The sequence below is a fragment of the Orbicella franksi genome, chromosome 1 (assembly GCF_964199315.1).
Source record: "Orbicella franksi chromosome 1, jaOrbFran1.1, whole genome shotgun sequence".
In the NCBI taxonomy this organism is placed as follows: Eukaryota; Metazoa; Cnidaria; class Anthozoa; order Scleractinia; family Merulinidae; genus Orbicella; species Orbicella franksi.
This window is the reverse complement of record NC_138145.1, coordinates 18,204,599-18,232,439: the sequence shown is the minus strand read 5'-3', so window position 1 is coordinate 18,232,439 and position 27,841 is coordinate 18,204,599. Positions and strand designations below refer to the sequence as shown.

At 38.8% G+C, this 27,841-nt stretch overlaps 2 protein-coding genes across 4 annotated transcripts in view; one reads left to right on the top strand and one right to left on the bottom strand.

The window, feature by feature from the left end:
• LOC145494574 (hydrogenase maturation factor HoxX-like) overlaps window positions 1–4,969 on the top strand; it is a 12,048-nt gene extending 7,079 nt beyond the window's left edge. The window contains exons 1-2 of one of the 2 annotated variants that reach the window (XM_081474076.1): window positions 1,196–1,983; window positions 3,126–4,969. In XM_081474076.1, the coding sequence (XP_081330202.1) occupies window positions 1,975–1,983; window positions 3,126–4,952 (1,836 nt within the window). In that variant the 5' untranslated portion in view covers window positions 1,196–1,974 and the 3' untranslated portion in view covers window positions 4,953–4,969. Of the gene's footprint in view, window positions 1–1,195; window positions 1,984–3,125 lie in introns of those variants that run through there. The other variant, XM_081474084.1, reaches the window with a different exon arrangement.
• A 1,735-nt stretch (window positions 4,970–6,704) lies between these two features.
• On the bottom strand, window positions 6,705–25,794 carry LOC145494584 (uncharacterized). Of its 2 annotated transcripts, XM_081474108.1 has the most exons (9): window positions 25,404–25,793; window positions 21,055–21,130; window positions 19,888–19,978; window positions 13,406–13,470; window positions 12,354–12,458; window positions 11,722–12,317; window positions 10,464–10,544; window positions 9,620–9,653; window positions 6,705–9,088 (listed from the first exon to the last, which is right to left on the bottom strand). In XM_081474108.1, exons 1-8 carry the CDS (start codon window positions 25,776–25,778, stop codon window positions 9,630–9,632), a joined length of 1,413 nt encoding a protein of 470 aa, XP_081330234.1. In that variant the 5' UTR covers window positions 25,779–25,793; the 3' UTR covers window positions 6,705–9,088; window positions 9,620–9,629. The 2 variants fall into 2 exon arrangements, with proteins under 2 accessions (XP_081330234.1, XP_081330226.1); XM_081474100.1 differs by having other exon boundaries at window positions 11,722–12,458; window positions 25,404–25,794.
• Window positions 25,795–27,841: the final 2,047 nt, after the last annotated feature.

Below are 27,841 nucleotides of genomic sequence, written 5' to 3'. Positions count from 1 at the left end.
AAGGGTACTCTAAGTAAGCGGATGCTAGTTCCTGATCGAAAACGTGGCCTTCAGATGTCATGAGACTCATATAAACAATCACAGGTTTTAATACCAGAAATAGCAACCACTTTCACTTTGGCTTGTGAAGCTCTTAGCGGATTACTCAACCAAACAACTGATTCTACGCCAACACTTCAAGTGGTTAATTATGTGTCTGATGTGTTAAAGACGTACTATCACACTATGCCTTTCAGTTCGACGTCCGAAAGCAGATAGTTTGTTAACTTCAACTTCATTCAAATTGCGAGTATGTATGTTTTCGATATCTAACCGCAAGCCACGGTCAATGACAGTCAATGTTGGCTCAGCAAACTACTAATGTAAGGAGTTTTCTTGGTTTTCTTTTTCGACCATAGCGCCAGTATAAACATTGGCTACCATCCTTGTCGTCTCACGCTGGCTGACTATGCTATTCTGTCCCTGGCTATGCAGGGACAGAATAGAAGCGCAGTCATTTCTTCCATTCCTCCTCAGGATATTCCCAATCCAATTCAACCTTCTCCTCTCCTCACGTCTAATGGTATCGATGTTAGCTAGGAATGCCTCTTTCAGGTACTTTTAAGAATGCCTGAGTTCACTTTTCACACAGATGAGTTACAAAAACTAATAAACAAAAGTGATTTCTAAAAGCTATACTGTACTAAGACGGCAATATTGTATTCCTTACCAATAAATTATCTTTCAAGACAGGAACTTCAGTGGCAGAACGTTTGACTGTAATATAAACTTTTTTCAAAGTGGAGAATGAAACCAGGAACTTGGGGGAACGTAATCCAGAACTGCCTTGCTCGAGCAAATTGCAGCTAATTGCGACTTGCTTCGAGCAATCCCAACATTTCGTGGAGACTATGTAACATAGTTTGTTTGAGTTAAGACCTACTTTTTAGAAAGTTAAACTTCCAAGCGTTGATATAAAGAAAAAGACCGACAAACGTTCATTTTTTACAAGTGGCACTAGACTATGGAACAATGAAGACACTACTACGAGGGGCCTAATTCCCCTTTGTAAGTTTAGAAATCTAATATACAAGAGATACAAGATCGGAATTCTAGAATTGACAACTTTTATATTAGTAGAAATTTTTGATGAATTTTCAATTGTGTATTTTTTCTTTGTATCTTTCTATTTGAATTTGTAGTTGTAGTTGTTTGGTAGATTTTAAGAACCACAATGAGAATTACTGGTTTTACAAAAATGTTCACCATTTTCTTTTATTTTCTTCTCAATCATTTATGGCACTGCCAAAAAGCCTGATGACAAAACAAACAAGTAAAGAGAACGAGCAAATTTCGGCAGGTCCAAGTTAAGCTCATCGCCGTTCGCAAGCAAACTGTCGGCAAACCAGTTACATTAAACGAATTAAAGTTTTCTTCTTTGCCATATAATAAACATCTTATTAACCGAGCTAAGTCGGTCTGTATGGGAGAATCTTGACCTCGGTCGTGTGTACAGACCTCACTGCGTTCGGTCTATACTCACGACCTCGGTCAAGATTCTCCCATACAGACCTCCAGTTCGGTTAATAAGAGCTAAGTAACGATCGTTTATAATAGTTCGAAATGTGGAAAAGAAATTCAATAAGAATGACCTACTTCGACTCTTCTGTGTCCTAATTGTGTTTTAGTGACATTTTGGGGCCGTTTCAAAACGTTTTTAGCGATCGAATTTTAGTTTCACCGTTTTCCTCTCCATAAATGATATATGATGTTTTTTGTTTCATAAATTCAGTCACACATCACGTGTCTTTGAGTTGCGTTTCACGCGACACGACACGTGCACCCACTAACTGTTGCCCTCGTCACGTGTCGCGTACACGCTTTGTCACCCTGTCAGCTAGGAATGCTAGCTGCATATACTCTCGACTTACAGAAGGACTTCGCCAGTTCACTTGATCTACTAGTTCGGCGTTACTGGCTTGATCTCTTCTTTGCATGGTTGGGGTAAGTACACTCCTTATTTTTCGTGAATAATTCGGAACTAGAAATAAACATTTCGATTCGGGTTACTTTTTTGGTCGTCCCCATTGACCGATAGCCTGTTCCAGGCTATCGGTCGATGGGGTAAGTACACTATAAGGTAAGTACACTTCTCTCATTGAGTACTGATTGCAGAACGAGAATCAACTTTTCAATCCGGGCTCCATAAGAAATAACCTCTACGAAGTATTGCTTTTGTGAAGAAAAAAAAATCTGAAAATCTAATTGACCGCGTGGCCAAGTACTGACCTATCTATCTTATCTAATTAATTATTCTTCCTCAGTCAAATTCTATCATTCTCTGCACTGCACCCGAGATGTATATTGTAAGAGTCGTAAGTTTTGTTGAGCGGATTTTTGCTCTATTCCAGTCTATTCAACAGAAAACTGTTGTCGGTAACCTCTTGGTAGCCTATCGGTAGCTTGTCGGTAACCTGTTCGTAACCTGTTGGCCGACAGTTGACCGCAGTCGGTTTTGGGAGAGCTTCCTCACAAATACCCAGAATTCAGATTTTGGCTATCACTTGACTTGATTTTGTGTCGAAAAAGTGTGTTCTGGAAAGTCTGAGTTGCACATGTGGTATTCCGAATGTTCACAAAATGAAGGTTGTGCCTCTGCTGCATTCTGAAGTGGTAGGAGACTTTCTACAATTGTCGGCGACATTTTCTCCTTTCTGCGTTCTTTTTCCTGTCAGTTAAGCTGCTGATGTCTTCGCTCTACATAGTCATAGGTTTTTGTTTGAGAGACAGAACCATAAGATAACATGAAATACATGTAACATTACGTAACACTGTAGGTTATAATTTGGCGCCATGGTGCTTTGTTACAAAAATTGCATGTTTGTGGCCTGATCTATACTGTAATGCACACCAGTAACATACCGCGAACACACTGGCAAGGGATTATGATTACTTTGATGAATCAAACCCCTAGACATCTTGACACATGCTCACGGCTAAGGAATTTGAACATGTTTATTTTGACCTCTGGCGGGTGCTATTTTGAGAAGGCGAGTGGTCACCAGCAACAAAACCACTGTTTTCCCGGGTGTTGAAAACCAAACTGTTTTGCTGACTATAGAGACTAAATGAAACTTTTTCTTTAGTTGACAGGAAAGATGTCCAGAATAACGATGCTGAAAAGCTTCCTCAAGCCACGATTTCTCTCTCGTATTTCGAGACGATTTGAATCCCAGTTACAGTTGAAACCAGTTCCCGTCTTAACGCGCCCAGAGCTGGAAAAGAAGCTCAACATCCTCTTTTTCGCAAACAAGCATAACAGCCTCAGCCAGAGAATGGCTCTGGAGTTAAAGAAGAGGCAACACACTATCACTGTGCACGAAATCGACGATCCAAAACAGATGATTAGTTTGGCTTCAGATGCACAACCTGATCTCATCCTTTGTCCATTTCTCACCAAAAGAATTCCACAAGAAATATTTTCCAATTCCAACATCCCTTGTTGGATCGTCCATCCTGGAATCGAGGGCGACCGTGGTATGAGTTCCATAGACTGGGCCTTGTATGATAAAGAAGACGAGTGGGGAGTGAGCGTTCTTGGAGCGGCATTGGAAATGGACTCAGGAGACATTTGGAGCTCTAAGAACTTTCCTGTTAGGCGACAAGACATCAACACTCTGACCAAGTCGAGCTTGTACGTGAACGAAGTGACACAAACAGCTGTGAAGGCAGTGTTAGAAGCTATTGACAATCTCCTAGACGGAACAGCGCCCAGACCTCTTGATTACAACAATCCACATGTGAGAGGAACTTGCCGACCAAACATGACCAAGACTGACCGCACTATCAACTGGGAAATGCCAGCAGACGAAGTAGCTTGTCAGATTCGCATGTCTGATTCAGCGCCAGGAACCACTGGCTACTTTCGAACTAAAGAGGGTGCTGAAGAATGGGGATGGACCAAGGCGTTTCGTGTCTTTGGAGCACACCTGGAGAAAGGAAGAACCAAATTTCTGTCTGGGAAACCTGGTGAAATATTGGGCCAACGTCACGGATCTGTCCTAGTCAAGTGCGGCAGGGGAGCCGTTTGGGTGTCACATCTGAAGAGAGAGAAGCTGAAACTTCCCGCCACCATGTGGATAAAAACCAATGCACCAACCTTAGCAGACCCCACTCTGTCAGTCCCGCATGGCTCCCACCCCAACACAAGTCAGGACATCTGGACAAGCATGACTCCAGACGGCGTCTGCTTCGTACACTTTGATTTTTACAACGGAGCCATGAGTACCAACCAGTGTCAGCGTCTGATCTCCGTTCTGCGTAAGGTGGAAGAAGATGACTTTTGCAAGGTGATGGTCCTCATGGGCGGCAATGACGTGTTCAGTAATGGCATCCACTTAAATGTCATCGAAGCAGCACAAGACCCAGCACAAGAATCGTGGAAGAACATCAATGCCATCAACGATGTCGTGCGTTGCATTTTCACCAGCAAAAAGATCACGTTCTCGGCCTTACGTGGGAATGCTGGCGCTGGTGGAGCCATGATGGTTCTAGCCAGTGACTTTGCCTTTGCACGTGAAGGAGTGGTGCTGAATCCTCACTACAAGCTAATGAAGCTTTACGGTTCAGAGTACCACACCTACTTCCTTCCGAAGCGTGTTGGCCAGGAAAAGGCGAGCGAGTTGTTGTCCAATGCTGAACCTATTCTGGCCTCAGAAGCCGCTGAAATTGGTTTCCTGGACGGCTACGTGGGAGAGAGCGCAGAAGAGTTTGAAGGCTGGATTAAAGAGCAGGCTTCATACCTTGTCCGTCCAAGTTTACAGAAGCACTTTGTTCGAGAAAAGAACAGAAAAGCAAGCAAGGAAGTGTTGTGGAAGATAGAAGAGTGTCGCTCAAATGAACTGGAAATAATGGCCAGAAACTTTGAGGATCCCCAGTACCACCAGGCCAGGAAGAACTTTGTGTATCATTAAAACAAATTGACCAAAATGAGTTAGTGCTTGCCAGGCCAGTGCCAATAGTTGTTCAATGACGGAATAATATATTATAATTATACTTTACTTAAGAGGGAAAACTGAGGTTTTCTGCTTCTTTGTCAACAGGATCCCCAAGTCGATCTTTTTATCATTGTGTGCATTTTAATTGAATCATTCTGATTATTGAAGAAGCTGAATGTTTTATTACAGGATTCGTTATTCAACGATCGTTTCATTAGTTTTCAATTAGTGAGTTCTTACATGTAAATATGCTTTTTTTATTTGTTTTGAAAATGTGTGAATTTTTAGCCATCGGTGGAGTGCTGTGTGAAGCTGTGTAAGTTGCTTAATAAAATAGGCAAATATGATGATGTACAGGTTGCGTTAACCCTGATTTAATTCAATGAACATTTTTTTCCATTTAATCACGTAGAATGTGAATGACTTTGTTTTCAGTTATTTACTGAAATCAGGACTTCAAAAACGGTGGGGAAGCTTGAAACCTGATTCTGGTGCGATTGGTCGTTCTTTTATCTTTAGAAACCAAATTCTCAGAACAGTCCATGCTCAACAACAATTAAGAGTATTTTAATCCGCTTTTTGTTTACAGCTGGACATCGCCATAGAGGTAAATCGTCATTTTCTCGCAAACGAGTATGGTGACCCATCATTTTTTTCTGTTGTTTTGAATTGAGTAATAAATTTCTCTGTGTAAAATAAATATGGACCAATTCTCAGTGTAGAACTAAAAGCAATCGTCGGAAACGTGAATTTAGCAAGCAATTGTGACTACAATCATGGTGCTATTATAAGGATTTGTATGGGTATAAACAAGATGCTGTTGTTCCTAAACGAACATGGGGACCCTTCATTTTTATTTCAAAATTTAAGTTCCTATAATATAAACAATCAATAGGCAAAATTTCACAAAAATCTCAGTGCAGGTTCTATTTCAGTGGAATGACCTTAAAAGGCCGACCAGTTTGCCACTCGGTTCACAAACGAGCCCCAACATATATACCCGGCAGGTTTGTGAGTAAACACCCGTTACAGAAGCCGACCTTAAGAAGCTTTCTCTCGGGATTGGCTCAGCTGGGAGCAACACTTGTCTACTCTTCAGACAGCTGGATCGAGGTCTGATCCCAAATATTACTATGGTTTGAAATTCGGGCTGAAATTAAGGAATAAACCTCAGAATGAAAGCAAAAGAACTCTTCGTTGGATATAGGCTCGATTGACAGCAATTGTTCGGGAGAGAAGGCCGCGCTCCGATCCTTCCCCGAAGGCACGGAGATGTCCGGAGAAGTCCGGAGATGTCCGAAAAGGAACGTAGATCGAGCCGACGTTGAATATAACGGAAGAGTCAGTTTCCCACCAATTTGAATTCTAAACAAAAAGTTTGCGCAAAATAAGTGCCAGCAATAAGTATCACAGTGCTAAATATGTCAACACTATAAAGAAGCTGTTTTAATTTTATCTCGAGAAATCCCATTCAGGAGGGTCTCAGGGCCGATTCAGACGGTACAACTTTATTGCATGTGACGGCTGAGGTGACATTTTTCATGTCGTACACGACAGTTGTAAGCAAGTTATATAGGTTTGATTAACACGGAACAACCGGCTGATTCGTGTCGTAGACTTTTTGCAATCTTGTCACAAGCGTCAAAGTCCATGCGCGACACAAAAACTATAAGCAACCATTTGACCCCAGAAGAAACAAGTAGCCGCTATTGAAATTGACATCAGATGAATATTAATTCAAAATTTATTTGAGAATATTTACCCTTAAAATACAAAAACAAGAATAAATAGCAGACAACAAGGCAACTGTTTCTCAGTTGCAATGAACTACATCTACAAACTCCTACATCGGTTGCGAATGCAAAATTGAGTTTGAATAAATTCCTTCAAAACAGCTACATTGTTTAGACCGAGGGCAGTCCCGATTTAATTGCGGACACAGCAGTCAAACGCAAATATTTCACACCACCTTCGACCGGTTTCGATTCTTTTCAGTTTTACACGGCTTTGAAGCAGTTTGAACATGACGCTTGTTATACGGCATACATTGCCAAACCAACAAACGAGGAGATAAAGGTGGTAGGCAACAATTAGTTAAATTTTCTGAGCCTATTCCTCGTCAAAAGCAACGTTTACGGTGGCAAGTAGTATAATTTGGAATGAATTGAAAGTGGAAGATATCGCAAACGTGAGACTTTTGACAGCACCCTTAGTGTAAAATACGCGCGTGCAGCGCGGCGTTTCACCGCTGTTTGCAGTGCGGACCATTTTGCTGTAAATGAGAAAACACCAGTGTGAGAATACTGCGAGCCAGAGCACTTGTGGGTGAGGTAAAATTAATCAATTCAGGCCTTATTTGGTAATCGTAAAACCTTCATTTCAATAAACTGCAATTCCGAGGCATGACCACGCTTCAGACAACGATTGCCCTAAAAGTCGATCGACAGGAAAAAGGGCGTGACACGCAGATACTCTACAATTAGTAGTTGATTTCCCTCGTAACTACCAACAGTCTCCCTTAGCGTTTCACAATATTAAACAAGCGACGTTTAAAAGGGCTCAATTTTATAGAGCTAACATAGTGGCCATAACCCCGAGTTATACCGACCGTACTACGTGATGTCCGATTTTTCCAGGCCTGGCCTACGGTATAGTATACATGCCACCGAATCTATTTTAACAACTCTAACTACATGTAAGACCCTTCAATGTTCAACGCTAGAGAGCTGGCACTCAAGTGAAAATTTACAAACTACAAAAAATCTAGACCTGGCGTGAAAACAATGGGTACAAGAGCCAAGTTTAGGTGTGGACTTAGGAGAAAGACATACCTAACTTTGCTACATATAATACAAATGTTATCAAATGAGCACCTACATTCAATTCTACAAGTTCGTTTTACCTACAAATAGTACCCGTTCAAAACAACTGTACCTGGTGAAGGCATCTTATACAGACGACCATCCACCAACTGACTAAAGAACAGATATTTCATAACAAAAAGACTTCCAAACGAGGGGCGAATACCAAGAAAACAATCTACTTTTCATGCATCAGAAGAGTACAATTTAAAAATGTTCATCTGATTTTGCGGTTTTCTTCCTTTTAAATGGTTGAGAAACGATTCTGTCACAACAGCAGAGATTGTTAACAGTGTAAGGAGGATGGTACAGTTGCCATTTACATCTACTCCTAGTTTACATGCCATCATTGAGCAACATGGAGTGCACATGAACTAATTCTCTCCCTACAGTGGTGTATGGGATAAAGTGCTCTCCAAAAAACTTCTGTCAAATCGCCCTGACGAATTGCCAGTATCTAACTCTGCCAGTAACAACCACCAATACATGTCTTAGTTCTGCGAAGGTTAAGTATTATGTATCCTGCCCATCTACAGAACATGTCGATAACAATGACTGAACATTGATGATTGAACTCTAGATTGTAAGGTTGACACTACACATTAAGGTGGCTGATAATAGTTTCCAGCATTCTTCCAGCACTTCTATTTTGATGTATCAATACTACCGTTCTTGTTAAGCTGTTCCTACATTGACCACATCAAACAAATGACCACATATTTGTAAACCACTTTAAGTCAATCGATGGTATGAGGATTATCGTAGAGTATGATTGCTTTGAACACTGTTAATAATAGCTATACATAAACATGTGCAGCTTATGGCCACTAACATAACAACTAAGGTGGTTTTGTGTTTTGTAGCCTACAGCAACACCTCTACATATATAAAAAAAATTACATTCAAAACACAGTTACAATGTTTCTTGATCTATCTAATAACATGTAGCAACACAACTGGAGATAAATACACCAAGTGGCATGGAAACACACAAAGGATATAAATTATTTCTACAACCCCCATTGAAGCAATTTGCACGTCAGAATGTAATGCCTGTTTTACTAACGCATCGAGTATGAGCATTTCATTTTCCTGCCTATTATTTCCTAACTAATTTTCGAGATTTGCTGACTTGTTTTCATGAAGTTGAATGAATGCACGTACATAAAAATTGCTTTCTATTTTATGCATAATTATTCAACACCAAAAAATTACTCCTCTAATTCCAATTAAAACCGCTTCCTCATGACCCTGTGGAGGAAATGAAATAGTTAAATACATCAGCCACTGAGTATGGTGTAAATATAAATGCTACCTTTAAAGTCAAGGCTGCCGACTATTATTAGCATTCCATGAGTTGTAATGGCAAGTTTGTACATGTATGGTACTGTTCACATGTAGGTGAACATTTTCAGCAGATTCACAACACACAGAGTACACTTATAGCCACACACAAATACCACATTATCATTGAATATTCCTAACCTACTGTGAGTGGGTGCTCAAATCATGGTCTCAAAGCAGGCTTCTAGCCAGAATTTGAAACGTGTGTGTCCAAAATGCGCTATAGGACCTGCTCAAATAAACAATTTGCAAGTCAACATATGAAAAATAAAACAATTTTCTTTAAAAAGTGGCCATCCACAGGATGCTTGGATGCCCATTTGGCTAAAAGCCTGTCTGAAGGGGAGACCATTCACAGGAAAGGTAAATTCACAGGCAACTTTAAAAGTTATGCTGAATGAAATTAATCAGAATTTAAATGCCTAATCTTCAGCTTACTTCCATTCAATCACTGATCCTGATTGTCAGCCTCCTGAAAAATAATAAGATTCAGTACGAATAAAGCCACTGAATACAGCTATTTATTTTAATGGGTGAATGGAATCACAAGGAAAACAAATAGTTATTGGATAAAAGAGTCATATAATATGCTGTATCCAACAAAAAACACAGACTCATTACCACTTGGTTTTAAAAAAAGATTGCTTCCTGTATAACAACTGGATTGTCCAGACCATTCCAGTCATATCAAAACATATTGAGGCAATGGCCTCAAAAGTCTCTAAACAATAGGAGGAGGGATGAAAAAAAAAAAAAACAACAACAACAACAACAACAACAACTACTGAACTGATTTCAAGGAATGTCCTTGATGGCAATAACCTTTGAGGTATTGTTTTTGATTGTGATTGTCATGAAATAATGTATTGTCTTGTACTGTCTTGTACAGTGAATTAAAGGGAAACAATTCTTGCTCAGAAAATTGCCTACCACCACCCCTACACAACTCATCCCTTCTCCACTTAGGATGCATTCCTTTGGGGTGATCTGGATCAGGATCAGTGATCTGAGATCATTTGGATTATGGTGCACTAAAAGAGCCAATGAATCTGTGACTGAGTGGATTCATCAGTTCTTTTGATGTACAATGATCTGAGTGATCTTGGATCACTGATCCTGATCCAGATCACCCCAAAGGAACACACCCTTACATGTATTCATGTGTGCAGAAGGGTAAAGTTCTCAGGGAAAATGAAAAATGTTTAAACCAGTCAAAAAGGAGTAAATAACTCAGAACAGGCATAATTTAGAACAGGAATTAAATCATGTTCATGTGTCTCACCTTGCCTCTTCTCATTTCCTCAGAATTCTTAGGAATGTCAAGCATATTGATTCTCCCGGGCATCAATCCTTGAGGATCCATCTGCAAAGCAGAAGAGTCATTGTAAAATATGATTAAAAATACAATTCAAAGCTAAAAGACGTCAACTTATATAAAAAAGCCTTCTCAGTTTACTTCTAAAATAATTATTGTTAAAATCATTTGCTTTTGTTATTTTTCTAGGGAGCTTGTTCCACTCTTCAATTATTCTGACCCAAAAAAGCAGAATTATAGCAAGTCTTGCCTGTTTTGGTAGATAGCTTACCAAACCTGTTGTTTTCAACCATTTGTACTTTTTATGTACACCAAAAAAATTGAAGTTAAGCAACACTTGCCCTACGGATTTTCCATATCAGCTTAAATCTAGGTAGAACCTGGGAATGGTTGATAACTGAAATTAATGGAACCGATCAGAAGGCTAAAACAGCATGTCTTATTTGAGGTACATCATGCAGAAGCTATTTTATCACATTGCTAATTAAAGAATTCGCTCATGCTTAGCGTGCATATATCAAGTTATGGATGCATGCGGGACATTTAGAAAGCATGAGAGAAGTGTAAGAGTTGTTTGAGGTGCAGCCAAGAGCAAATCTGGCTTGAATGCTGTGCAAGCTTTCCAAGTGCATCCATAATTCAAAACACACCCACCAAAAGCATGAACCAATTCTTTTATAACATAGCAACAGAAACTTGGGTGCTAAAACATGTTTTACTTGTGATTGTCTAGTACAAAGTTCTCACAATGCACAGTGAAGGAAAACAAAGGATCCTGTTGCCTGGTTAAAAACAATCAGTTGAAGGACAGTTGAGAGACAGTTGAGCGAGAATGCTTCATCTGGTTTTTTCTTCGAATTAATGAAAGCGTAGGCAAACAAAGTCAAAATACTCAATGAGAACACAGGCAAACAAAGTCAAAATACTAATACTCAAACTTAAGGAAATATCTTAGATTGGTAAAAGGCGAAGGTTTGAAGTAGGGTTTGGATTGTTCAGAATGATGAGGGACTGACACATACACATATATTACAAAAACCCGATCATATCTGACCACGATTTGGGAAAAATTAATCAGCATCCCCCTCAATTAAGTGTCTCCCTCGAATAAGCGCCCCGCATCTCCTTCTAAATTTGAAAAAAGCACCCCAGGCACTAATTCGAGGATTTATGGCATTTGATATTCTATCATCACTTTAACTGATATCACAATTCAAGCACCTACTGGACTTTTTTTAAGTTTCCTGATTTCTTCCATATTGCCTGCGGGCTGTGCATTTCTAGTCATCGTTTCAGGGCTGTCTTCATGGAGTGGCTGCATACGACGTCGCATATCAGCAGCTAAACTCATACTTCGCTCCATCCTCCCTGTCTTATACGAATCATCATCAGACTCCTCTTCTTCCTCTTCATCTTCCTCATTCACTTCATCCTTGTTTTCACCTTCCGTAATCTTCTTGTCCTTGGCTGTCACTGGCTGGCTGTCCATGTCTTTATCTTCCTCTGGGCTCTCCTCTTCGTTTGGCTGTTCAGTATTTCCTTCATCTTTTCCAGTCTCTTTTTCCACTTCCTCTGAGGTATCAGGATTACCTTGATTACGCTTGTCAGTTTCTTTAATTTGAGACTCCTTTCCATCTGGCTTGATGTTTCCAGTGACATTAGGTGAAACACTTGCATTCTTCTGGTTTGCACTTGCTCTACTTGGCATAGGACTCTTCACTTCAACTGATTCCTTTTCTTTTTCTTCTTTGGGTGTCTCAGCATTTTCATCATTATTTTCATCATCTTTTTCAGATTCCTTGTCATCTTTCTTGTCATCACCTTTCTCAGATTCCTTGTCATCTTTCTTGTCATCACCTTTCTCAGATTCCTTGGTATCTTTGTCAGAACCCTCATCAGTTGCTTTTTTCTCATCATCGGCTTTGTCCAAGACATTCTTATCTGATGGTACTACCTTAACATCTGAAAGAAAATCAATGTCAGAAGTAGCTGCATGCACAAACGTAGATATTTTTACTCGGACCGCTCGATCCGGAGACGAGCGCACTAACCATGAGGCCACCGTGCCTCCCCAAAGATCAAGGCTACAGGTGACTTAAAACTTACTGACAGCCCTGCTCCTTAAGGACGTTTGCACGAAAATTTTCCAGTCCATAGATAAGATTTTTTTACAATTTTTTCTGTGGGCAGATAATGAGTTACTTGTTTAAGAAATGCAAAAAAAAAAAAAAAAAATGGGGGTCACCAACTTCGTTTCAGAGATAAAGCGTGTGGAAAACTACCCTGATTTCAAAAAATTGGCGCACATAATTCAGGATGGTCTACAGGGGTTTATAGTTACAAGTATGGAAGGTGAGTCAATGGAGGCAAATGATCTTAATTATATTTTGTACCAGTGGGTCCAAATGTTGCCAATGTTTTCACAAACTTAACCCTTCAAGAGGCATTTGGAACTGCCGCACAGATAAACAAAGAGCTAAAAAGAACAGAATTTGATGGTGCATTTTGTAAAAAATTCAAACTTCTAATCGATAGATTTTCTTCATTTTTTCCGCTAAATGTAGAAAATCGGTAGAGAAAACAATCCATCAAGAGTCACCGAATGTCCAAGATCATTAAAATCCAGGCAAAGCTATAGCAATGGCCATCTGCCCTATCACTGTTCACTTTATTACTTAGTGTGCACTAGATGCATGATGTGGTGTGTGAATTTCAGTAACGATGCGCAAAAACAATTAGCGCGAACGTCCTTAAGTATTCACTCCCTGACTGTTGACTGTTTATTAGGTTTGAACAGTACAAATGTCACTTATGATGGTTGACAGTAGCAAACAAAAGTAATTAGAGGAAGAAAATGTGTTTGCCATTTTACTCAGAGTTATAAGAAAGGCCACCTTCGAACTGTATACCTTGAGTTTTCTTTTGTTGATCCAGTTCCATCTGAACCTTTACTAATTCTTTCTGGCAAACATCTCTGGTAAAAAAATATGTTACTGCAAGTGTTAATAGTCTCCCAGAAATTAATCCATACATATACATTAAACAGTTAATTTGCATCCTACGTGTATGCTCAACAAGCATGTAATAAATTCTAAAAGGTTGCCATGTTATGAAGGCTTTAAAAGCTCCTCAATACAACATCCAATAATTGAGTGTCATTTACATGTAAATAAGATCTTTATGCAGTGTTTCAGCTTTAACTGGAAAGTACTGTAAATGTTCTGTCATGCATTCTTTTCAATGCTACTTCTGAAAATTTAGAAAAAAATTAGGTAGGCAGGGTGGCCAAGTAGTTTAGGGTACTTGATCTGAAATCTGGAGGTCCCAGATTCAAATTGTCCACCCGATTTCTTCTTGGAAGTCCTGAGTTCAACTTCATTGTGTAAATAGCCAACTGGTCAGTCTCCCACCAATTATCGTGACTCTTAATTAATAGTTTATGTTAAATTTACAATGTTTGTTTATTTATTTAGAGTGCCCTTAATTACCACAACAGTCTTCAAATCCCCCTGACACTTAAATAAAGTTCTACGGTATTTTGTTTTTAGATAAATGAGAGAGAAAATTTCCTAGTTGACTCAACAACCACAAGCAGATATGCCTTTGGAACAAGGTTGTGGAAGGGGGAGTTCTAACTCCAAGTGTTGGCCACATTTGGATACACTATTTGGCGTAGAAGTTTTTGTAGAGTTCTACGCCTATACGCCTATGGCTCACCCCTAGCCTTCTTTTTTCGCCGGCCTTTTGCAGCACGTTCTTGGCCTATTTTTAATTTTCCCTTGTTTTTTTTCCTAATGCGCGTTTGCGTTGCCTTGGCAACCAATGTATTATTATTGCCAATTTATTCCACAATGTACAAAATGACACATCCAAACGGGTTCTCGACAACTTTCTCACTTTCTTGTATGATTTTTTCCTCGTAATGCTGCCGCATAATGTGCTGCTATTTTTCGGATGATTTAATCCCATTTTGAGATTTATCTGATCCATCCTTTGAAATTTACAGTTCAATTTATTTATACTTTTTGGTTAATTTGCTTTTCCTAATATATATTTAGTCAAAACTTAAATTTTTCTTCCCTTATTCTTCCTACTATAATATATCCTTACTGCTATTGTGTCTACATTTTTCTTTTAAATTACTTCTTTACACTAATCTACTTTTTATTAAAATTTTATACCCTTCTACGGCTCTATGCCTTGACGTTTCTACGTTTCTATGCCTCTATGTTTCTACGCCTCTATGTTTCTACGCTTGTACGCATCTACGTTTCTATGCCTCTATGCCTCTACTGTTGTACTCTAAACTATGCGCTTGTAGTTTTGTATGCTACGTCTTCTAACCTTATTATTTTCTTTTTTTTGGTTCTTTACTTTGAGTTTTGGTCACTTTTTTTCTTTCCGCACGTATTTATATACCAATAGCGAAACCCTTGCCCTGTAATTTTCATTAATCATCTGTAGCAATATACTGTTTTCAGATCTGTGTTTTTTTGATATGTAAGCTACTTGGTTTGCAGGCTGTTACTTACAACATCTTTTTGGCCTTATTGTATATATTGCGCAGTCAAACTCCTTGTCCTTCCATTTTCTCTACATTTTGAAATCATGTCTCTTTCCCAAAAATTTCAATGTTTTCAAATTATAATCTTCCGATCGCCTATTACCCATTCCGGCTCTGTATTACACCATTACTGTTCCTGAACTCCCATCACTTCGATTGCTATCAAAGTTTTAAAAGTCGCCAGGGTAGTTTTTAGCCAAAAGGCCCTTATGCATGGTTCACCACTTTTTCTCAGAGCATTCGCTTTTTAAAAGTCTACGTTTAAAATAGACGGAAACTTGTAACATATTTAGCTTTATAATTTCCCAACGATTGTATTGGAAGGGGATAAAGTCTCACCTTCCAAGTCTTGCTATAACAATCTTGTTACGCAAATCGGTACTTTTTGCTTGATATTTTCGAATACATTAGTTCTTAATCTTAAAAAGAGATTCTGTTATTGCAGGTGTCTATTGCTGATTCCACACAATATAAAATGGAAAGCGAGAGAGCATTATAGAAATTTTTTTCTAGTATATCAATTGTTAAAAAATTTCATCTTCCCACCTATACTCCTCCTCTTGTTTCAAACCCCGTTTACACACGCAATTCTCCTGTCCCCACTCTAAGCAATTATTTTTATGTTTTGAAATTGCAACTTACGTATCACGCACATGTTAGAGCAATTCATCGTCGCTAGCACTCGCAAACGAATTTACGCCGTAAACGAGGAAGAGCTGTTGTACAGTGAAGATGAGCTGGAGAGTGGCCAACGACCGCCAACCCACAAACGCCCCTCAGAGACGTACAGCCCTAAAGTCACCAGCAAAAGAACCAGATATGACAACAGCACCATAGCCTTGAAGAAGAAAATCGAAAAATCTGAAGATTCCAACCAGAAGCTAAAGGTGCACACTGAAAAGAAAACATGTCCAAAATCATTATGATACAATGTTTGAGCAAACATCGTGCCGGACGAAGACTTCAAGCAGGACATAAACCACATCAGAAAGGATGCTGAACAAAAGCTGATTGGTGCATTAACATGTTTCCATTACAGGAAAATAGAACGCAACAAGAACAAACTAAGAAAAACAGAGCAGAAAATGAACCTGGCCAAGGCAAGGAAAACTGGCAATGAGAAACTTATCAAAAACCGGCCACTTCCGGCCAGAGACAATAAGCCTAAGGCACGTAGTGAGAATGTGATTACATTAGCAACATGCTGATGCAGAGAATCGAGAAATTTGATGTATTGATGAAAAAGTTTGAAGAAAACCAGAATAAAGAAGATAAACCTTATCCCTGTTTTGTCTCTGACGAAACGGCAAAGGGCAGGGAAACACAAAAGTGCAAAGTTAAAAACAAGAAACATCATGACAGAAGAAAAATAACGAAGAGAAATAAAATAAAAAAATCCGCAAACAACAACCAGAAATACATTAAAAAATCTCTCAGATTACAAAATGTCAACTGACCAGATAAGTCTAATATCAAAGGGTTTAAAATTCATTCCTACACCAACCATGGGAGAAACTCGCATTAAGCGACAAATCCTACAAGACTTTAATAAATTTGAAAGGCAAATGTGCCTAAAATACTTTTTTCATGGCCAAGAAAAAGAGCCACATCCCTTCTACGTTAAATCACACTGGGAACCACCAGTACAACCATCAGTCGCTCTAGAAAATTACCTAGAGGGAGTCAAAACAGAGCTTGCAGAAATTAAATTATCAAAGCCAAAACACAACCTGCCACACAAAGAACATAAAGTCATCAGAGAGCTTAAAACAAATTCTGAAATAAACATTAAAAAGGCAGACAAAGGATCAACAACAGTCATAATGAACAAATACGATAAGTTCAAGACCTCATCAACGAGTTCCACCGCCATAACTACATTGATGATATGACAAAGAAATGGCTATGTCAAACGCCAGACCCACCACGCATACCAGTGTTTTACAAACTTACAAAGATTCACAAACCTACACCTGTAGGAGGACCTATAATATCAGGTTGTGATGGTCCAACAGAACGAATATCATCATTTGTAGACTACATCCTCCAGCCAATAGCAAAATCACAAAAATCGTATCTGATGGATACAAAAGACTTCATTAATTTCGTAGAAAAGACTAAAGTCCCACACAACACAATAATTATGGTATCACTAGATGTTACCAGCCTGTACACCAACATCCCTCAAGAAGAGGGTATTGAAACTGTATGCAAAGCATACGCAACATTCTATCAAGGAGAAACTCCGATACCAACCAATGCGCTAAGGAAAATGCTTAGACTTATACTTCAGGAGAATTCCTTCCAATTTTGTGGAAGAGACTACCTTCAGACTCACGGCACTGCCATGGGCACTAAAATGGCAGTTGCTTTTGCCAATATCTTTATGCCCACAGTTGAAACCGAAATCATCAACAAGAGCAAAACGAAACCACTCGAGTGGAAAAGATACATCAATGATATATTTTCTTTGTGGGATACAACAAAAGAAGAGATTGATCTCTTTATCTTAGAAGCCAACAGGCATCACACTACCATTAAATTCATGGCTAATATATCAGAGAAAGCTACAAACTTCCTAGACACTACAGTATTTAAAGGTGAAAGATTCTATGAGGAGTCAATCCTAGACATTCGTACACATTTCAAACCTACTGAAACCTTTCAGTACACGTATTTCTCTTCTTGTCATGCCCCCGGTGTGGCGACGGGCTTCATCAAAGGGGAAGCCCTCAGACTTCTTAGAACTAACTCTTCAAAGCGTTTATTGAAGAAAGCATTAATAATTTCAAGTTGCAATTATACGACAGAGGCTATCCAAACAACATAGTTGAACAGACCCTCGCAGAAGTCAAATTCTTAGAGAGAAAATACGCGCTACGGGAAAAACAGAAGGTGCGAAAAATCATATTGCCTTTCATCAGAAAACACAACCTATTAGTGCAAAATCTCAAAAAGATTTTAATGAGCAAATGGCATATCATTGAGAAACAACCACTGCTTCAAGAGATTTTTCGGGAACCACCCATTATCTCTCACATAAGAGGCAGTTCTCTAAAAGATATACTCGCTAGAGCAAAACTATAAAGGTCAAACTAACCAGTATATACAACATCACGAAACCCACAGGAGTCATGTCAGGCCTGTCACACTTTTAACAACAACAGCCAAAAAAAAGAGAGAAAAAAGAGTGCATACTCGCCCAAAGGCAAAAACAAAAAACAAAAAAAGAAAAGAAAAGGAAAAAAAAGCAAGCAAACAACCTGTGTGTAACGGTAAACCCTTTAGATATGAGGGCATTACTTGTACGTGTAGCCAATATGGAAAATGGAAAATGGAAAATGGTAACAAACAAGGAAATGCTAAAAAAAATGAACAGTTTTAGGCATAAGCGTCTTATCTATAAAGATTTTCTGCACGTAACGGCAGCTAAATAAAGCAATAATGTAACTCTGAAATCAAGGGATGAATTTCCACTGTAGCATAATGTATGGTACCACAATAATGAGGTGAACAAGCGTCCCTCAAACTGAATAGAAAATAAAGGATGTTATGGAAATATCGCCTATGGGGAAAAAAAAAAAAAAGATTTGATAGAATTTGGACCCAAGGTCTGTCCCTGCAATTAATAAACTTGTTTGAGGGGAGTTTTACAGTGTAAGTAAACTTTTGAGGGAAGGTTCATTCAAACTCTACGTAGAGCCTCACAGGCGTAGAGCAGTACAGCCGTAGAGGCGTAGCGAGGTAAATGCGTAAAAGTGGGTACACCTTTATACATGGAACATAAATGCTTTGGCTGTACCTACAAGAACAATGGGATAAATGTAGCAGTAAAAACAAAACAAATACATTACCTGTTTGTACGACTCTACGGCTGTACCAAGTAGATCCGTAGAGGTTATAAATTACAGATATATAACAGTAAAATATTGTGGAAAATGATATAACTTGCATCTAATTAAGTACTCGAAAGAAAAATGGGCAATATAAATCTGCATTTCGAAAAACAATAAATGAACAGTTGTTGTAATTATACATGTAGCTTTGATAAATAAAATATTACATTTTCGCTCTATATCTCTAATAAGCAATATAAAGCTATAAGGATCTACCACTCTACGACTCTACGGCCTTACATGAGACTGTTAACTTTTGAAACTTGCATATATAGTCAATATTAATACTAGTAAAACTAAAGCGTACAGACGTACAATGCTACGAAAACGTCTACGGACAATTCAGTGTCCAAATTTGCGCCAGGTATATCTAACTCAGACCATGATCAGCTGCAGTTTGCACCCTAGACTAGACTACACTGTGTACACAACAGAAATATTTTCCCTATTCCTGACACCCCAGGGCAGAAGCTGGTAACAGGCAAACCATGTCACTTTCCTTGGTATAATAGAGGTAATAATTTGAATTTTCTTTCTTTAATTTATTAAATAAATTTAGATTAAAAAAGTGTTTCTTTTCTAATTTTGCTTCAGTAAGAATTTTTGCCTGACTACGGCCCTGTACGCTTTTTCCAGAAACTCTATTATTAAATTGCAGTTAGTTCGTATGGAATTATGATAATGATTAATTAAGGGGTTCTTTCATTACCAAGAGTTAATTCCTAGTCTACACCTAATTCTTTATACATGTACCACTGATCCATGAACTATCCTATGCAAGACTAAATTGCTTAAAAATCATAATGTATCCTTTGTAGGGCCATTTACCAATATAGCTCATTTCATTAGCATATGAAATCAGCTACAGCTGTACATGTATCTGGTCTGGGCATAATTTGGGTTAAATGAAAGTTCTTAGCCCAAGCCTCACCTCTCAGATGTCAACTCTACAACCTTTTGCAAGAGTGAAGAATGGCTTTCCTTTGTTTCCTTGTACTTTTTTAACAGCTCATCAGCTCTTCCTGTTAACAAGAAATATTCAAAAACTTTGACTTAGTTTTTCAACTTCACAGTACATATTCATGCACCAGCCGTGAGCAATGCGTATGCACAGAGCTGGGAAAAACAAGTCAGGAGTTTTAACTCCAGTGGCAAATGGAATATTTACAAATATAATAATTATGCAAAGGTTGTGTTGTGTTTATGTTGTCTTGTTTACATATAGCTTATATGGAGGGTAAGTGCTGGTACTGTATGTATGAACAAAGGTAAAAGAAAATAAGGTTTGAAAAGAATGTAGTAGCCAAAAACCAAATGTTGACAATCTAGGAAACAAACAACTGGATTGCCATGTTCCCACCAGTGGACATGCTGACTAGCAGTTGCATTGTAGCTACTTTTTAACTCTCATTGAATGCATCTAAGAAGAGTGTACAATTATGCCACAAAGCCGATCAAAGGTATAATCAATACGGTAATGTTCAAAAGTTACCCAAAATCCTTAGAGGAGGCAAACCAATTGTTTGAAAAACAGTAAAAGACAGGCCCCAGTTGTTTCAAAGAATGAACAACACCATCCACTGGATAAGTCATACTGGTAATTTAACCTTTAACCTCCCGATAGTGATTTTTCCAGTGAAAAACAACCCATTAATTTTATTGAACAACTGGGTCCAGTTTACAATTCCCAAAGCCCTTAAAACAAACATAGGAATGCTTTTACAGTATAATACAGTCTAATGTTGAAATCTCACATTCTACTGGGAAATGATAAATAGTTTAAGATAGCTGATAGCACATTTATATATGTCTTAAAAAGCACATCCAAGAGAAAAGGATTTGAGTTGGAGATAGCAGGAAATGCAAGATAACCACATACAGGATAGTGCAGTTCAACAATAAATAAATGAAACTAAAAGGTCAGATAGGTACCATCAGGCCTAACTGCTGCATTGCATGTTAATTCTTGTCCCCTGTATAGGTAAGGGATGTAGATGTAAATGTAGATGTATAATATATGTTATTATTATGTGAGTTCAGACCCTAAAAAAGTTTGGGAGTCAAACTGTAGAAACAGAGCACTTTACTATAAGCTTACCTTTCAATTTTTGGAGATCAAGAGATGAGCTGTTCACTCCTTTTTTCAACTTTTCTAATTCTGCCTGGTATTGTTTCTGTGAATGGAAAAAACAAAGGTCATTCAGGAAGCCAAAAAAAAACAAAAAAACAAAACCAAAAACAAAAACAAAATCTAATTCTAATGTAAAGCTCAAGGAAGTTGATACAGCTGTAGCATCTCAAAATCTTGCTGTGAACTGTACATGTACAATGTACATGGTCAAATTAAAAAAAATAACTTATAATGTTTAAAAACAATTATACTGTCGCTTGCATCTAAGCGTGAACACATGATGCCAAAACATGCTCTACATGTAACTGGGTGTCAAACGTGACATGATTGGTCATCAAACACTTGAAGTTTATCAGACCGTAACGCAAAAATGTTCACTCAAAACTTGTCAATTTGAAAACTCAAAATGTTCACCATCAACAAATACTATTATACTAGAAGTAAAACCACTTTTGTGAAAGGCAGGCATATTGGCACAAGTTAGGGTCCCTTTCTCTGAAGAAGTCTTGAATGTCCAATCTTTCTGCCATTTCGTGTGCTGAACTTTTAGCACAAAAAGTTTGCATTACGGTCTGCTAAACTTCAAATGTTTGATGACCAATCATGCCACAATCCACCGTAGGTAAAAAGATGTCGGCTGTACATTTTACCACAATGCCTTGCGAACCTAACACAGCCTGAAAGGCACAAAGAAAGCCAAATTTTTACAATATTTGTCACTGTATTAAGGACATTAAGTAGCCTAGGTTTGAAGATTTTGTAACTCTCCTGTACATTTTTATGAACGTTGTTAAGGTTTTCGTGTGCTAAGAACTATGAGTAAATGTACCAGTCATCATCTTTTTTCCTACAGAGGATTGGCACCCAATTAGGTCATCTTTTGGTGTCACATGTTCACGCTTAGATGTAAGCGACGGTATACACAACATAAAGATATGCAAGGGCAGATTTTTTGTAGAGTAGGAAAATGTGACTGTTTGTCTAGATTTAGAAAATAGTTCTATATGTCTTGGCAGGGTTTTTTAACAATTAAGGAACATGGCTATAGATTTGATTCCCACCTACAAGACTAGATACCTGTTATTGCTGTAAACGTTTCATCATGTTTTCAATGGCTGCACATTTTTTGAAGGGAAAAGACACAAATTTTGCAATCACCCTTGAAACAACGTGTTAGTTTAACCCCTTGAGTGCGTCTTTGATATACTCAGTACATCATGATTTTTGTCCCTCAGGTGTACTGAGTACATAGTGAGTACGCCAAAATTAACAGATTTAGTCAAACTCCTGGCACACTGGAAACAGCTTTTATCGCACGTGAGATTCATAGGAGGTTTTTGGAGAGACTGCTAATTTCCCATTGCTGTGACTTCATATGCATATCAAATTGTATCAACCTCAGCAAAATTAACTGCACTGAAGAGACACTTATGACCTTTTACTTGACCCCCACTTTCAGTACAGTGAAAATGGTGTGGCACACAGAGTACACGATGGTCTGGCACTTAAAAAGACTCATTACAAGTGGTTACCTCAATTCATAGATTGAAACATGTTCTTGTTTCTTCTTACAGTTTCAGGAATATAGCTAAGAAAACACTTTCAAACCAGCTCATTAACAAGCCCAGCTGGCTTTTCTGGCATTAGAAGTTCCTAAGTGCACCCAAGTCTTTGTTTTCGTCTGAAATTTCAGCTGTATTTATGTTCTCTTTCAGCAGGTGAAATAAGCTTGTAGCAGGCGCTAAGCGATATCCCTGCAGTTTGTCATGCACTTTATACTTGTGTAACTAATATTAACAGCATCCACAAATCTTAGCCCAGGCTATTAGGTCTTGAAAAAACTAAACGCTTTATTGGTATACAAAATCCTGACTTTGAACCTTAATTGCTGATAACATGGTTAAAACAATCAAGGACTACAGAAAACCTTGTCAACTGAAATCTTTTAGACAAAATATTTTTTCCTGTGGCACCATGGTCTCTGTATTTATCAGTACACCTCTATTGAATAATGCAGGAAAAGCTCATTACTTTGAATAATTTTAGGATACTGTAGGCTCACTGAAGAGACCTTAAAACAATAAACACTTAAACAAATTTAAAAATCTGTCAATGGTTTCTATTTAGAACTAGCAAGGATAAAATGAAACAAACTGTACGCTAAACACTATTTAATGGGCTCCGTTTAAGGTGTAAAAAATTAACATAATCTTAACGTGTCAAACAGCAAGAATAGGTTGCTATGCTACAGGCGTAGGTTTCAAGGAGAAGTCTCGCAGGTTGTACGAATTCGAAATGCGCCTTGCTTTTCTCGTGACCACACAACACTTTCGCAATAAGAAATTAACGTTCTTCATCGCAAATTAACAGCATATTACCTGTATAAGCTTAAATACCAACCACAAAGACTAAAAGTGAAAAATTACAAGAAAACTAAACTGCAGCCTAATTATAAGCTTATTGTATTCAAATTTATGCGTAAGCTAGGAAACCTTTACCAACCTCTTGGTCTCGAAATTTTCTTAACTCAGCCTCTTTGCTTTGCAAGGTTTGGGTCATCTGAGTTATCTTGGAGTCCTTTGAATTTATCACTTTCTCTTTTTCGTCTTGCATTTGAGTGATTTGGCTCACCAAAGCAGAACCCTTTTTGTCTGCGGTGAGCTTGCGAGCTGCTAAAACACGTAGCCGGTCTTGCAGAACACTAACATCTCTGAGTAACTTATTGTTCTTGGAAGAAACACCCCAATAACTGTAAAACAGTATAATGACAATGACTACAAGCCCTACGAGGATGAAAGATGGGCCTCTGCCTGGCCTGAATACTATTCCATTGGAAGCCATTTTGAACCCTTGCGACTGAAACAATCCCAGAGATCTTTGCGAAACTGCAGGACGTGTTTCTCTGCGGGGGGTCAACACAACAATTGTTTATTTTTCCAAGAGAAAATCATAAAATTCCCTAAAGAGAATTGTTATTATATGTGGTTCGAACGCAGCGACAACGTCTAAGAAGGCTGAAAACATCTGTAAACTGTTTGCAATAAACACAGCCATACAAAGGGGAACGCCCAAGCTATTAATTTTGCAAAACAGTCTCGGCTTGGGTCAAGAATGAGCAGAAACTTATCACCTTGAAAAGGTGATAAGCTTCTGGGGTGAGTGAAAGACAGTGATTAAAATAATAGCTTCTAAATGAATTGTTTGCAATAATAATGACACGAAACGCACTCTCAGACAAAGTTAGCCTCGTTTCAAGGACAACAGGTACAGCTGCGCTGAATTTTTCATTTGTAGGGATCACATGTGTGTGTGTATTAAACAGTGCTACTGAAATAAAAGCGTTTTATTCAACAAATAAAGAAGTCTAGGCCGTGCATTACACTGATAAAACGCGACGGGCATTTGAGAACACGAGGGAAATGTAGAAAACACGAGCCGCAGCCGAGTGTTTCTATATTTTATCAAATGTCCGGAGTGTTTTATCACAGTGTAATACACTGTTTAGGCTTCGTTATTTGCTTCATGATAGAGGTAATGTGGCGAAAAACAATGAAACACGCTTTTTCTATGTTTTATATGGCCCGATTATGGTTCCTGATATGGGCTGTAGACCAATCATGAGGAATGATGGCCGTGGGACTGGCCGATAATTTTTTTTGCTTCCCCTTATAGACCGAGACACAGTTAACGTTTATGAAGGAGCAAAAAAAAAAAAAGAACGAGGCCAATATCCGGCCATCTTGACTGAACAAGGTTGGCTGGTCAATAAAGGATTTAGGGGGCACCATTTTCATGCGGGAAACAGCGGGTCATCCCGAGCGGGCAGGATACAGTGGACCGCGATTTAACAAGGAGACTATATAATGAAGTCCTCGGTATAACGAACGATTTTCCTCGACCCAGTAATAGAAAAAAACAGTAATGGCAAAATATATGGAAAAGAACCTACATAAAACGAAACCTCGTTATAACGAACATATTTTGCCAGTCCCTTGGCCTTTTATTATGTGGAGGTTTCACTGTAGCCCCATCTTGCCCGGTCTGGTGGCCACTCCAACAGGATTTCTTTTCGATGGGCCGGTTAACTTTTGCGGGAAAATGAATGAATCACTTGGTAACATTTACCTTTGTTTTCGTGAATCTTTAGAACGACACGCGAAATTAATAATGAAATTAAAACCTTGCAAAAATAAAGTTACACTAGTACAGTAGCCAAACTGGATGTATTTGCAATGTACAGCCTGAGCCGTGTAAGGCCGAGTATGTTATAAATTAAAGAAACAAGCATTATTTTACATCTCCATGTTGAAACCAACCTCGTTTTCCTCTGCAGTATAAAGCTGCTCTGTTGTTATTTGAAGCTGTCCATGCAGTTCAGAAGACACTTCCATAGCCGTTTTTTCATTCTCCACTCGCCTCGATCTTTCTTTCTCTAAATCTTCCTCTGCCAAACGCCTTTCATTCTCTATTTCGAAGATCTGACTCTCCAACGCACTGCGCTTTCTTTCGGTCTCTAACTTTCCGCTTTCTAAAATTTTCAATTCTCTAAGAAGAACTTGATTTGAAGAAGATAGACTCCAGTAGTAGTATAGAAGAACAACGACGATAAAAAGAAGTATGATGAAGAGAAAAGTCGGGAATCGAGAACGGGAAAGCGAAACTTTCATGGCTGACTTATCTCTCGCTGCCATTTCTGCGAAGAACAACTAATAATCTACGACCGGCCTGCGATCTCAAATGCTGAACGCGTGTCGAATGCTATGAAAGAAGTGTCCATAACCATGGTTATGGCCTTGAATTTAAATATTGATACTGGATTAAATCAGTCTTGATGGTTTTTAGAGTTCGTGACGTTTGTCTCCGATTCAAAACTGCCCGCGAAAGAGCTTCCGTCGTTGCCTGATGTAGAGACTGCCTTTTTAGCGTGACTGCTCCTTTTTGGATGTTAATTAGGAACCTACATAGAGTACTAGTAGCTAGTTCAGTCCAATTCATGCCCACTTGTTACCGCGCATAATCATTCTCGTCTCAAAATTAGCAAAACTAGTAACGCATGATTTTCACGATAGGTGAATTAATAATTTGTTTCTGATACTACTAGTTCAAGGTCATCCAAGGCATCTTGTGTCAGATAAAAAAAAAAAAAACTTTATGTAATGACTAATCACTTATTGACTTGAATCTTAACAAGCAAGCGCTTTACAAAAAGAGTGGGAATGGAACGGCCACCAGGAGGAAACTGCGACTCAGGGAGCAGAAACAAGGTTGACATGCACAGTAGCCAAAGTAACATCGATTAGTTTATTCAGTTTCCGTAGCAGCTGTCGAACGCTGAAAATATTCGGAATTCACAGAGCATCATTTCACGAAAGCCTGCTCGCGGAAGTCTTTCACCCGGCAAAGTAAGGCCCGGTCCAAACGCCCCTCCACTCATGTACCGAACCAAACTTGATTTAGTTCGACTTCAGAGCGACTTTGGAGCGACGGCTGGTTCAGACGGCGCACTTGCGTCGAACTTAATTCGGGAAGCCGGTGGTAACAATTTTCGACGAGAAAATACGCGTTCTGAATTCAAGAACTCTATCCAAATAGAAAAGCTGTGACTAACATTTCGCTGTTATAGCAATATTTAGGGAAGCAAATTCAAACTCAAGGTTCAGTGTTTGTATTTGGACAGGTTTTCTCCCGGTTAATTCGACTTGTTAAAGGGAAATCGCATATCCTGGGCTATTATCACGAAGAAAAAGCAAAAAAATTAATTTGCGCGAAAGAAACTCGCTTATACAGTCTCGTTTCTCTTAAATCGAAGGCATAGATAATTTCGTTGTGTTTATTTTTAGGAACGACTTCGAGCTTCATGCATGACTGGTCACGCCACTCAATTTTGAGCCAATCACGAGTCCCGTTATATGAAAAATACATTGCAGTAATTTATGCATTAGGTTCGACACATGAGGAGAACGCCGTATGAATCAGCTGCTCCAACGTCGCATAGTGCGACAGACCCTGCCGAATTTAAATATTGTTTGCCTCACCAAACCTAACCTGCCGAACCAAACTGATTCAAACGCCGCTCCTCTGCCGTACTTAACTCATCAGTTAGGTTCGGCGCATGAATAGAGCGGCGTTTGGAACGGGCCTAACAACCCCCGTGAAACAAAGGCAAAAATGGACGACTGCACGCAGCAGATTGAGGCCCCGTCCACACTATTCCTCGGAGGAATTTCAAGTGAAAACGCAGCTTTATTTCTCCGGTTAGGTCTACCGTCCACACTAATCCGTCACGAAAACGGAGCTTTTCGAAAACGCTCTTCAAACCGGAGAAATTTGAAAACACCGGCTTTTAGATTTCGTGTGGACGGAGAACATGGCGCCACGATAATCCTGTGATTTTCCTGACCGAGCTTTTGTCAAACACAAATCCAAAATTAACGGTGATTGTTGCGTTTTCAAATTCCTCTGGCGTAGTGTGGACGAGGCCTAAGATCTGCCACACAGTTGCCGTGAGAGTGAGATTAAAAGGGCGATCTGGTGGTAGCTCTCGTAAGGTCTCTCATGAATGGTTTGACACCCTTCGAGAAAACAATACAACAAACAGTACAAAAAGTGCCCTTAGCTAATAGCTAGTATGGGTAAATGCCATTTCGTAAGTTTTCTTCTTCCGACTTGTGAAAACAAGGTTCTTTTTGCCACACTTTAGAAGAATTTTCAACTCAGTCACAAATAGTGAAGGAAAAGCTGCAGAAAAGTTGTC

Excerpts from the sequence above, each read along its gene's own strand:
- LOC145494584 (XM_081474100.1), bottom strand. The coding sequence starts at position 25,778 with ATGGCAGCGAGAGATAAGTCAGCCATGAAAGTTTCGCTTTCCCGTTCT. Across the intron at positions 19,979-21,054 it reads TGATCTCCAAAAATTGAAAG|GAAGAGCTGATGAGCTGTTA; the intron begins GTAAGCTTATAG and ends TCTTGTTAACAG. Across the intron at positions 10,545-11,721 it reads GGAAACTTAAAAAAAGTCCA|ATGGATCCTCAAGGATTGAT; the intron begins GTAGGTGCTTGA and ends TCTGCTTTGCAG.